The 12846-nt window shown below is 42.2% G+C and overlaps 1 protein-coding gene across 1 annotated transcript; it reads left to right on the top strand.

Moving 5' to 3' along the window:
* Positions 1–6066: 6066 nt before the first annotated feature.
* Positions 6067–8947, top strand: cetn3 (centrin 3). The gene is made up of 5 exons (XM_083896088.1): positions 6067–6170; positions 7321–7456; positions 7680–7794; positions 7911–8102; positions 8387–8947. Exons 1-5 carry the CDS (start codon positions 6154–6156, stop codon positions 8431–8433), a joined length of 507 nt encoding a protein of 168 aa, XP_083752214.1. The 5' UTR covers positions 6067–6153; the 3' UTR covers positions 8434–8947.
* Positions 8948–12846: the final 3899 nt, after the last annotated feature.

The raw sequence follows: 12846 nt of genomic DNA on the forward strand, positions 1-12846 counted from the left end.
GGATATCATTGCAAACGGCCTTTTTTCTCCCCCACTTCCCAGTAAAATAATCTGGTTAAATTGTACTTGTGATGTCAGAGATTTGATATTCAGATCAGAGAGATTCCTCTATACTTGGACAGATTACATTTCATGACATGTTCTAAGCTCCAGGGGCGGGGCCTCTGATTGTTTTCAGATGCTAGATCAGCAACGTCCGATGATTTTTTGCATTACAACATCTCGTCAGTCATATCACTGTTTTCATTGTACTTTGTCGCACTCAAAAAAAAAAGTGCTAAGTAGAACCATATAAGGTTCTTCGGCTTGTCCTCATAGGAGAACCATTTTTGGCTCCAGGTAGTACCTTTTTATAAAGGTTCCACCAAGAACCCTTTTAAAACCCTTTATTCAGGAAAGGGGTTTTAAAGGGGGTTTCAGGATCAAAATGGTTCTTACTCTAACCATTAGTGTTACCAAGAACCCTTGAAAAACACCTTCTTCAGGAAAGGGTTTTTCAGAAGCAAATGGTTCCAAGTAGAACCTCAGCCCTTGTGGAAGGACACTTTTGGAACCCTTATTTCTAAGAGTGTACACTCTTAGAAATAAAAGTGCTCAGTAGAACCATACAAGGTTCTTCGGCTTGTTCTCATAGGAGAACCCTTTTTGGACTCCAGGTAGAACCTTTATATAAAGGTTCCACCTGGAACCCTATTGGAGGGTTCCACCAAGAACCCTTTTAAAACCTTTTATTCAGGAAAGGGGTTTTAAAGGGTTCTCTGGCTCAAAATGGTTCTTACTGGAACCATTAGTGTTACCAAGAACACTAATGGTATAAAGAACACTTTATATAAAGGTTCCACCTGGAACCCTTTTGGAGGGTTCCACCAAGAACCCTTTTAAAACCCTTTATTCAGGAAAGGGGTTTTAAAGGGTTCTCTGGATCAAAATGGTTCTTACTCTATCCATTAGTGTTACCAAGAACCCTTGAAAAACCCTTTCATTTGGGAAAGGTTTTTTCAGAAGCAAATGGTTCCAGGTAGAACCTCAGCCCTTGTAGAAGGACCCTTTTGGAACCCTTATTTCTAAGAGTGTAGAGAACACCTCACACCATGTGTTTAGAAAGGCCGTCCCTGACTCACAGCTGAATGCTCCTCACTCTGTCTTCAGTCTAATGAGGACCAGTTGTTGGGTGTTTGCTGGTCTTTCTGTCAGAGAAACCACACACTGCGAATGAATGTTTACTTGAAAATGAGTTATTATCACATTCCCTCTCTCTCTCTCTCTCTCTCTATCTATCTGTTCCTTTGCCTTCATCTATATCGCTCTTATCTGGCTCTTACTGCATGACCTCGCCTCATCATGACGTCACCTTCTCGTCAAACACCTCTTCCCCTCGACATGTGCCGTCTTTCAGTTCTCACTCGCTGTGTTTGAGTGTTTCAAACAGTTAAGTCTCTAAAATAAACAGCTTGTCTGGGTTACTGAGGATATTACAACAGCTATTATGTCGAGGATGAAAGATATATGAGGGGAAAAAATGGCTTTCCTGTAATTATATCATTAAATTCAGATATCTATCCTGAGGCCTTGTTTCTCGACGTCTGAGGCGTTAAGACGGAGGTGTGTGTGTGTGTGTGTGGGGGGGGGGATTTTGTGGTGGACGTGGCCTTTGTTTTGGGGTGTGTACCAACATGGTGTTAATTTTAGACCCTTTAAACAAGGTTTATAGCTGCTTTGATCCAAATCATCACACATGGTTGCTTTTATAGCGCTACCAAAGGAAGAAGATAAAGAAGCTAGAAAAAAGCATGAATAATACAATCATTTAAAGAATTTAAAAAAAAATCAACAATGACATTTTATGTCCTTAATGACTGTGGTTGGACCCATTTGTTAATATACACTATTATAAATAGTAAGGGTTCCAAAAGGGTCCTTCTGCAAGGGCTGAGGTTCTACCTGGAACCATTTGCTTCTGAAAAACCCTTTTCCCCTGAAGAAAGGGTTTTAAAAGGGTTCTTGGTAACACCAATGGTTCCAGTAGGAACCATTTTGATCCAGAGAACCCTTTGAAACCCCTTTCCTGAATAAAGGTTTTTTCAAGGGTTCTTGGTAACACTAATGGTTCCAGTAAGAACCATTTTGATCCAGAGAACCCTTTGAAACCCCTTTCCTGAATAAAGGTTTTTTTCAAGGGTTCTTGGTAACACCAATGGTTCCAGTAGGAACCATTTTGATACAGAGAACCCTTTAAAACCCCTTTCCTGAATAAAGGGTTTTAAAAGTGTTCTTGGTGGAACCCTCCAAAAGGGTCCACCTGGAGCCAAAAAGGGTTCTCCTATGAGGACAAGCCGAGGAACCTTATATGGTTCTACTTAGTACTTTTATTTCTAAGAGTGTACCACTGCATGTTGTCCTTTTTGTGGAAATATTGCTAATCCAGCACCTTCTAAAAGTGGGTCAGAATAAATCTCCACAGCTGTGGAGCAGAGACTGTTTCTCTCCAGTCTCCATGACAAACAGGATATATCTGATTTATTTGAATGCATTGATTAAAAAGATGAGTTCAGTACTTCCTGTATAACTGAATAACTCTGTCTGACACAGTCGCTGAATTATTTATCCACTTTGTTCTTTGAAGTCTCTACACCATCAGTTTGTGGAAAGACTGAATGAAACCAGGTTTAAAAAAAAAGAAAACAGAAGCTGCTTTCTCAGGTCCGGTCTGTTTCTCCCTCCACCCACAGGCTGAATTTCTCTACACATGTGGTTTTGTCAGAAAGCTGCTTCTGTGCAGCTCTGGATAATGTAAACACAGGCTCGGGGTCTTTACGGTTCCCCCTCACTGTGTCCACGTCCTGAACACAAAGTGGCTTCATGACCGATCTGCTCATAGAGCGGCAGCATGAACACAACCTCTGTGTGTAGACGGTGGCTGGAGTTCAAACACAGGACAGCAGCGAGTCATTGACCTCACATGTCTGAATATCTCTACACTCTTAGAAATAAGGGTTCCAAAAGGGTCCTTCTGCAAGGGCTGAGGTTCTACCTGGAGGTTCTACCTGGAACTTCTGAAAAACCCTTTCCTGAAGAAAGGGTTTTTCAAGGGTTCTTGGTAACACTAATGGTTCCAGTAAGGACCATTTTGATCCAGAGAACCCTTTGAAACCCCTTTCCTGAATAAAGGTTTTTTCAAGGGTTCTTGGTAACACTAATGGTTCCAGTAAGAACCATTTTGATCCAGAGAACCCTTTGAAACCCCTTTCCTGAATAAAGGTTTTTTTCAAGGGTTCTTGGTAACACCAATGGTTCCAGTAGGAACCATTTTGATCCAGAGAACCCTTTAAAACCCCTTTCCTGAATAAAGGGTTTTAAAAGTGTTCTTGGTGGAACCCTCCAAAAGGGTCCACCTGGAGCCAAAAAGGGTTCTCCTATGAGGACAAGCCGAGGAACCTTATATGGTTCTACTTAGTACTTTTATTTCTAAGAGTGTACCACTGCATGTTGTCCTTTTTGTGGAAATATTGCTAATCCAGCACCTTCTAAAAGTGGGTCAGAATAAATCTCCACAGCTGTGGAGCAGAGACTGTTTCTCTCCAGTCTCCATGACAAACAGGATATATCTGATTTATTTGAATGCATTGATTAAAAAGATGAGTTCAGTACTTCCTGTATAACTGAATAACTCTGTCTGACACAGTCGCTGAATTATTTATCCACTTTGTTCTTTGAAGTCTCTACACCATCAGTTTGTGGAAAGACTGAATGAAACCAGGTTTAAAAAAAAAGAAAACAGAAGCTGCTTTCTCAGGTCCGGTCTGTTTCTCCCTCCACCCACAGGCTGAATTTCTCTACACATGTGGTTTTGTCAGAAAGCTGCTTCTGTGCAGCTCTGGATAATGTAAACACAGGCTCGGGGTCTTTACGGTTCCCCCTCACTGTGTCCACGTCCTGAACACAAAGTGGCTTCATGACCGATCTGCTCATAGAGCGGCAGCATGAACACAACCTCTGTGTGTAGACGGTGGCTGGAGTTCAAACACAGGACAGCAGCGAGTCATTGACCTCACATGTCTGAATATCTCTACACTCTTAGAAATAAGGGTTCCAAAAGGGTCCTTCTGCAAGGGCTGAGGTTCTACCTGGAGGTTCTACCTGGAACTTCTGAAAAACCCTTTCCTGAAGAAAGGGTTTTTCAAGGGTTCTTGGTAACACTAATGGTTCCAGTAAGGACCATTTTGATCCAGAGAACCCTTTAAAACCCACTTAACTGAATAAAGGGTTTTAAAAGGGTTCTTCTTCTACCTGGAGCCAAAAAGGGTTCTCCTATGAAGCCGAAGAACCTTATATGGTTCTACTTCACACATTTATTTCTAAGAGTGTACCACACAGTTCTCTTCTCCATCAGTGATAGAACCTGGTACCTGATATTTTTTTTTCAGTTCCTGCTCTGATGAGGTTCACCTGAGCCGATACTAAAGTGTGACGTCAACAGACTGGAGGTCACTGATCGGTCGTCAACCCTTAAAAATAAGGGTTCCAAAAGGGTCCTTCTACAAGGGCTGAGGTTCTACATGGAACCATTTGCTTCTAAAAAACCCTTTCTTCAGGAAAGGGTTTTTCAAGGGTTCTTGGTGACACCAATGATTCCAGTAAGAACCATTTTGATCCAGAGAACCCTTTACAACCCCTTTGCTGAATAAAGGGTTTTAAAAGGGTTCTTGGTGGAACCCTCCAAAAGTTGAGTTGGTGGAACCCTTCGTAACCGACCTGGAGCACTTTACGCAGGAGTAAAAATTGGATGAAGATCAGTTAAAAAGACTTAAAAATCCTGAAAACGTGCGTTCATCTCCATTATTTAGCAAAGCAAATGTCTAATGTAATCTTTAGAAAATAAGCTATTATTTTGCTAGCTAATAAGCTCTAGCACTGCTGAAAGCCGCCGATTGTGACCACGTTCGGTGGTATTTCGGTTCAGTGGTTGTGTAAAAGGATGTCACGGCAGTTTGTTGACGAGGTGCTATAGTAATGGAAAACCATACCAAACCAAGAGTCGAGCCGAGCCGAGCCGTGCTGAAACCGTATAGTGGAAAAGCTCCATAACATTAATCGTCGCTGTGTTTTCCAGTAAAAACAGTGAATCTGGTAATGAGCAATTTTTTCAACCCCAATGCTCACATATGGTCTGGGCGGTTTGACCATTGACAAACCCATGAGATCTGAGACACAGCTTTTCTCTCAGCCACTATCTCAGCGTGCACATGTTGCGACAAATGATGCTCTGCGAGATAAGCGGAGACCTGGTGGCACCTACTTTACCCTGATCTGTCCCTGTTGCTGAGAACTCTGTGGGAAACCCGTGATAGTGGTGAACAGGATGTCAGGGGTCAACAGGATGAAAGGCCTCAGACAGCTCAGGAAGTGTTACCCACAAAGTGTTCCCCTTCCTCAAAGCCTATCATATGAATATATCATAAACCGGAACTGAGTGGTATTTCTGATCATTAACAGTGTAATTCTGTGTGATGTGTGATTCTGATTATTATCTTTCATATTTCTTTGCTCCAACTATGGCTTAAGTTTCAAATGATGAACATAAACAAAAGACAGGGACATTCACACTATGTGGTTGCAATGCTCTCTATTGACCAGCAGATGGCAGTAATGACACAATCTTGATTTACAGAAAAGTGTTCAAAAATGTTAATGTTTAATATTATTTATTATTTAGTAATTGATTTAAAAAAAAAAAAGCTTGAATCGATGACTGAAAAAGCTATGAATGAGTATTATTAATATAATAACAATACTTATTATTGTTGTTATTATTCTATTATATGTAATTATTATTATTATTAGTAGTAGTAGTAGTAGTAATAGTAGTAGTAGTATTCAGCAGTAAACTAACGAAATGTTGGTGTGTACCAACTCAACTGCTGAACATGAACGTCTTTGTCTGCGAAAGCGTGTTTCAATAAAGTTTTAGAGAGAGAGAGAAAAAAGAGGTACGCTGTGAGCCAATCAGAGAGCGCTTTGCTGTTTCCTGGTGACCACTGACCAATGAGCGGCTCCTGTGTGTTAGCGCGACAAAGAAAGCGGAAGAGTTGTTTTCGTCGGAACCGTTTGCTGTTTTTTGTTTAACCACGGTGCTTTTTCACCCGAACACGGAGAATGAGTTTGACTCTCAGGTAAAACGCCGTCTCTTATACTATGTGTGTGTTTGTGTAGTGTGTATATGTACTGTGTATGTGTACTGTGTATGTGTGCTTCGTATGTGTAGCCTACTGTGTATGTGTAGCCGACTGTGTATGTGTACTGTGTATACGTACTGTGTATGTGTACTGCGTATGTGTACTGTGTATATGTACTGTGTATATGTACTGTGTATGTGTAGCCTACTGTGTATGTGTACTGAGTATATGTACATGATGTTTCAGAAAGCTAAAACTCAGAGTTAGCTAACCCTGAGACGAGGGAAACTGTGGTTTTTCGGTTTCAAAAAGCTAGTTTAGCTTAACTTAGCTTAGTCGGTTACACTGGCAACATACTACGTGAACTTAACCTGCTCTTAAGCTGAAGCCTGCAGACTGAAGGCAGTGACAGATATTATGGTCTGTCCTTTTCTTGAAGAGCCAGTTGATGTCGAGGCGCAGATACTCCCTTAGCAAAAAGTAGTTTATTCAAGTGTACTACGAGTATACTTATTGTATGCTAAAACTGAGGCCGTATACTTGACGTTTACTTTTTATATACTTAAGAATAGTCTAGTGTACATTACACTATACGTAATGTACATTAATACCTAAACTTACACTTGTACACTTGTATACGTTTTACTACTTTCTGCCACAAAGTACTAATACTTAAACACACAAACAAGTGTTCACTTTTCCTTTACCATTTTACATAGATTGATAGATGACTGTATACGTGTATACTTGAAAGTGTACTTTTGTATACTTACTATGACCTAATAATGTATACTTAAAATATAAACTTAAAAATGGTCCAATTTGGTCCAAAGAAGTATTATTACCTTATTTGTTATTATATACCTTACCTGTTTGAACTACATTTTTATATTTCATATTAGTTTTTCATCTTTAGTTGCTGCCAAGTTTAAAAAAAAATAAAATATATACTCAGAATTGATTGAACTAAGTGTTATTGTAAGTGCTATTAAACCAGCCAGTGTGTGTTTTAAAGTGTTTTAAAGCAGACGATTCCCACACTTCTTTCTGGTTCCAATTCCAATCGTTCCCATGAATGTTTGTGCTGTGATTTCTTCTTCTGTACCGCTTTACTCTATACTACACTTTGGTATCTTTTTCTTTCCAGAACTGAGCTCGTAGCAGACAAAACCAAGCGTAAGAAGAGGCGAGAACTCACGGAGGATCAGAAACATGAAATCAAAGAAGCTTTCGAGCTGTTTGACACCGACAAAGATAGAGAAATTGATTACCACGAGCTGAAGGTAACCAAAGACAACAGAGAATCTTGAACCATAAATAATCAATAGCTCAATGAATCAACAACTGTTTTCACAATCAATCAGTTTGAGCTTGCTTTTTACATTCCTTTTTATTCACCAAGTTGTTGAAATTACGCATTTGAATTTACTGATAGAGGCAGCCGTGCTGTGTCATAGTGACAGACTTGCGTGGTGTTCAGGTCTTCTGCTTGTCTTCGTCTTCCAGGTGGCCATGCGTGCACTTGGCTTCGAGGTCAAGAAAGTGGACGTTCTGAAGATTCTTAAAGATTACGATCGAGAGGGAAACGGGAAAATAACCTTTGAGGATTTCAATGAAGTCGGTAAGTTCAAGCTTCCAAGACGCTTAATCGAAACCGCCTGTCACTGTTGCTCTGAAAGGGATGAATAGTGGTCACACGCGGCATTGAAGAAGTCCTCTCGCCGCTTGTCTCCACAGTGACCGATCGCATTTTGCAGCGCGACCCAAAGGAAGAGATCATGAAGGCCTTCAAGTTGTTCGACGACGACGAGTCGGGAAAGATCAGCCTGAGGAACCTGAGGCGAGTCGCTCGGGAACTCGGGGAGAACATCGGCGACGAGGAGCTGCGCGGCATGATCGACGAGTTTGATACGGATGGAGATGGAGAAAGTAAGTGGTCGCTGCAGTTTCCACGTGGAGGAGGCAACTACGTAGATATGAGGGACTAATGACGCTGAATACAACACGCATGATTTGTTTTTGCTCAGTATTGAAAAGGGGCAGCGAATTATACAATGCGATTATGCAAATGTCATACAACACGGCACATAACAATACAGCATTTGTTAAATATGGCTCTGGCGAAAAGGGAAAGTTGAGTTTTACTAAGAAATCAGGCTAAACACAAAGCATTGTGGGCAATAATGTGAGTATGACGTGACTTTTTCTCTCAGTAAACCAGGAGGAGTTTCTCGCCATCATGAATGGAGACTCTTCGTGAGACCAGCTGCACTTCTGAACGTCTTCAAGAAGCCACTGAAGACATTGTTGGGTTGGTCGTCCACACTCCGTGTCCTCAGAGATGAACCTGTGCCTGAAACTTGAGCCTCTCACTCCCCTGCACCAAAATCAGAGCACATAGATGTCAATCCAGTGCTGCTGCCACCACGTGTCTGTGTGTGTGTAATTCTTCATGAAAACTGATCAAACGAGGCAGAAGACTGATTTTCTTCTAAAGACTTTGGTGCAGGAGAGGGTTACAACTAGATGATCACATTCTTAAACCGGTGCACATCTGAGTAATGGGCTTATTTTTGGGGTTAATCTGTTCTTCAGTTAACGTACCTGTTCCTGCTCATCCCAGGGAATCACAGTCAGCCGTGTCTGTGACGCTGACTCTGTGTCTGTACCTCATTTAAGCACATTTATGATTCTGTAACACTGGCGCTGACCATTTTCCACTCGTTCTATGTGCCATTTACCTGACGTGAATATTTGAATGTGCTATTTATTTTGCCCGCAATCAAATCTTTATGATACGATGACGTTGGTAAGCAAACAAAAACAATTTGTGGAGTCCTGTAACCATTCAGTCATTAAATTAACTCAAACATGTTGACGTGTTACCACTAAGTTGTGGCATTTGGCCCTTATTTGAACAGTTCCCTCATTTTCCACCAGAGGGAGCCAGTCATTCATGACAACACTGATAAAAGCAGGTCGAACTTTAGAAACAAAAGTTGGTGAATTGCAAAATAAAGTAGAAACAAAACATATTTTCACATGAAGGAACAAAACCAATACTTAAGTATTTAGTTTTATGAAAGAAAAACTGTAAAGTCACTAAATATTCACACAGGAACGTCTTCCTCTCTGTTTTTGGTGTAACGTTAGAGCGCCACTTACTGTCCTGTCATATGTACTGCAGCATGCAACCTTTATAAAAGGCCAAATAGGGTTCTCCTATGAGGACAATAAACTTATATGGTTCTACTTATCACTTGTATTTATACGAGTGTACTCTCACAAACAGAATTACATCAGATCTAGATGTCTTTTCACAAACTCCATAAAAAAATCATCAGCTACAAATGCTAGGAGAGCTACCCTTCTAAACCAAATAACATCCTGGTTATTACCAAAAGCAGAAATCACCTGGGAACCTCTCACTTCCACCCTCTCAACGTTCTTGAAACTCTGGGCCCATCAACTCCATCAACTTGTTAAAAGACATTTTGGCCACTACCATCTGCCTGAAAGCCTTCTGCATGGCTAGTGGTAACACAGAATGTGTACCACTCCTGCTAAATTCATTGGATCGCCCTTAAACTTGGTCAGATTACAATTTCTGCAGGTCCTGATCCAGTATGTCTAAGTTAGGTGAGTTTTTGTGCTCAAAGGTGTGCTTAAAGAGTAAGTAAAATAACACAAAAAGATGACAAAGGGTCAACATTTCATCAGGCAAGGCGGTAAAAATGAAGAAGTACGATTCTGAGTGCACTGTATCTGCCGGCCTTATTGCCTAAGGGCTTTGACGGCAGTATCTCCTTTAACGTCAAAGACATTCTGAAGATAACGATGAACGACATAGATTTTATTTTAACTCACCTTTTATTATTGTGTTATTGTCCCCAGTGGACAAATGAGAGTGAGGCAGTAATAACAGACTGAGAGAGCACACACACACACACAGAGAGCGACTCTGCAGGGATAGTGTTACCGAGTATGTGCTCTCAGGCTGAAGGTCAGCATCCACACTGATTATCAGAGCCTGCATCTGGTCATCACTGCTGCTGGGACAGACACCCATGACTTGCCCTTGCACTGGCACATGCTCAGCTGTTGGTCCCGGGCCTGCGCCGGAGCAACGCATGCTCCAGAAATAAACCCACCCAGTTCCTCCCCAGCTACAAGCTCAGAGTCGCCCCCCTGTGGTTTCCACGACATGACTGCGCGTACGCACCCTTTGGTATTGACGGTAATCACCGTGTGTTGATGAGACTTCTAAAAATACCACCGTCATAGCTGGTCAGGTTCTTACTTTCTGCTCAGGGGCAATAATCAAGGTTGGGCTCCAGATGGACAAATGGTAAGAGCTACGACTGGGACAGGGAAAACAACATTCTCATACATATGCAGCTGTCTTTATAGAACCACTGTAGACCTACAGAGTCTGTTAAACTAGTACAGTCCCTGTATCTCCATCTTCGGATGACTTAGCATCACAATTACGCAGATAGTTTCCTTGTGATACGATGTTCTGGATTCAACCTGTCCCACTTTAAACAGCCAGAGAGGAGATGATTAACTTCCTGATTAACTTCCCTTCATCTTCCCCACATCAGAGAGTCACAATGGACACAATCTGACGTTTTGTCTAAGATTCAACTCTTGAGTCTGCTGATTTAAAGATAGCCTTGTTGTCACTGGAAGGGTAAGGGTCTCATATTAGCATAACATTACCGTTAAGGTCAGGTCAAATTGCTTTACACTACACACACAGGTACTGTACTGGCTATAAGATGCTCATCATGGCAATGACAGTAAAAATAAGTAGCAGAAAGAAAAGATGGTGAAGGAAGAGAGGATGAGGAAACAACTGTCAGGCAAGTTGTGACCCTGTTCTGATCAAATGTCCCAAAGGGGTCAGCTAGAGACGCGTGTTAATACCAGGTGTAAACACATGTGGTGCAACACTATCAAATCACTATACGATCACCATTCGATCACCATCCGATCACAATCTGATCACATCTGATAACCATCCGATCGATATCTGATTACCATCCGATCACTATCCGATCACCATCCGATCCAGTCTGATCACATCTGATCACCATCCATAGCTCAGAGCTATGACTGGGACAACAAAACAACATCCTAATACATGTGCAGCCGTCTTTATAGAAAAAAAAATTGCCTTCCTGTTCCAACAACATGAATAAAGGTTTCTGTCATATTTAGTAATGTTGATTAATAGTAATAATCCACAGCAATCCCATGATGAATCAGATGTGTAATCCTTTGACAGCCCTCATACTCATGTCTCTTGGCATATCTACTTATGGATTTGTGTTTTTCAGTCCCAAATACCTCCGATTTCTCAAGTTGTCTCACTCTTTTCAGATTATCACCACATTCTTCTGTTCCACCTGTAAAAGCGGCCTCTCCTGATCTAAACAATGACATGAAGTTACAGCAATGGCCATAACTGTCCTCATGAAGAAGACATATGAGCGAACAGGACACAGACTTGAGGAAGGGAATGCCTCGAGACACGCTGTGGATTGTGGACAATGCTTGGCACTTGGGTGAGGACGGATTGGTTTACACATGCTCATGGCTTTCACAGGAACTCTATCTCCTGGACATTCCAGCTTCAACTGCGCCCGTGCTGCACTGTGGCGGAGCTTCTCTGACACTGGAGGAGCTTCTCTGAGTGTGGCGGGGCTTCTCCGACTGTGGTGGAGCTTCTCTCACACTGGTGGAGCTTCTCCGACACTGGTTGGACAGTGGTGGAGCTTCTCTGACACTGGAGGAGCTTCTCCGACTATGGCGGGGCTTCTCCGACTGTGGTGGAGCTTCTCTCACACTGGTGGAGCTTCTCCGACACTGGTTGGACAGTGGTGGAGCTTCTCCGACACTGGAGGAGCTTCTCCGACTATGGTGGAGCTTCTCCGACTGTGGTGGAGCTTCCCCAACACTGGAGGAACTTCTCCGACACTGGAGGAGCTTCTCCGACTGTGGTGGAGCTTCTCCGACACTTGTTCTGACTGTGGTGAAGCTTCTCTGACAGTGGTGGAGCTTCTCCAACAGTGGTGGACCTTCTCCGACACTGGAGGAGCTTCTCGGACAGTGGTGGAGCTTCTCCGACACTGGAGGAGCTTCTCTGACAGCGCTCTCCTTTTTTGAAAACCTTTTAGCTGTAAAATAAACATGTGACCGTATGCAAGACAATCAATCCGTGTCACTTAGGGAATTCCAATTTGTTCCATCCATTTGTTTTTCTACAGTACTCACATCAACATCAACTTGTCATTTGCTAAATGCTAAGCTAACGTTAACGTTAACTGTCGTAAAACTGTTGTAAAAGATGAGTTTTAGATGGACAGGACAACTATGTGGTTTTGCATGTATATGACGTGTTGAAGGAGCGATTTGTCGGGAGCGTTTTCAGTGATTCGGCAGCGTTTTTTTACGCTCGTATCTGACAGAATCGTAGATCACCATCAGAGTTCGCCAAGCCTCTGTGAGCTGACAGGAGTGGACAGCTGAGGCTAATCCTCGGCCAAGCAGATGCTCGCTGGCCCGATACAGTATGCGGGACATGCTCACCGGTTTGATCTCTCTCTTTCTCCCTGCCTGTAATGTGTAGAGCCGACAGTCTTTGGAGCAGTAATCCTGGGCTCTTAGA

Source organism: Microchirus variegatus (genome assembly GCF_963457635.1).
Source record: "Microchirus variegatus genome assembly, chromosome: 1".
NCBI lineage: Eukaryota > Metazoa > Chordata > Actinopteri > Pleuronectiformes > Soleidae > Microchirus > Microchirus variegatus.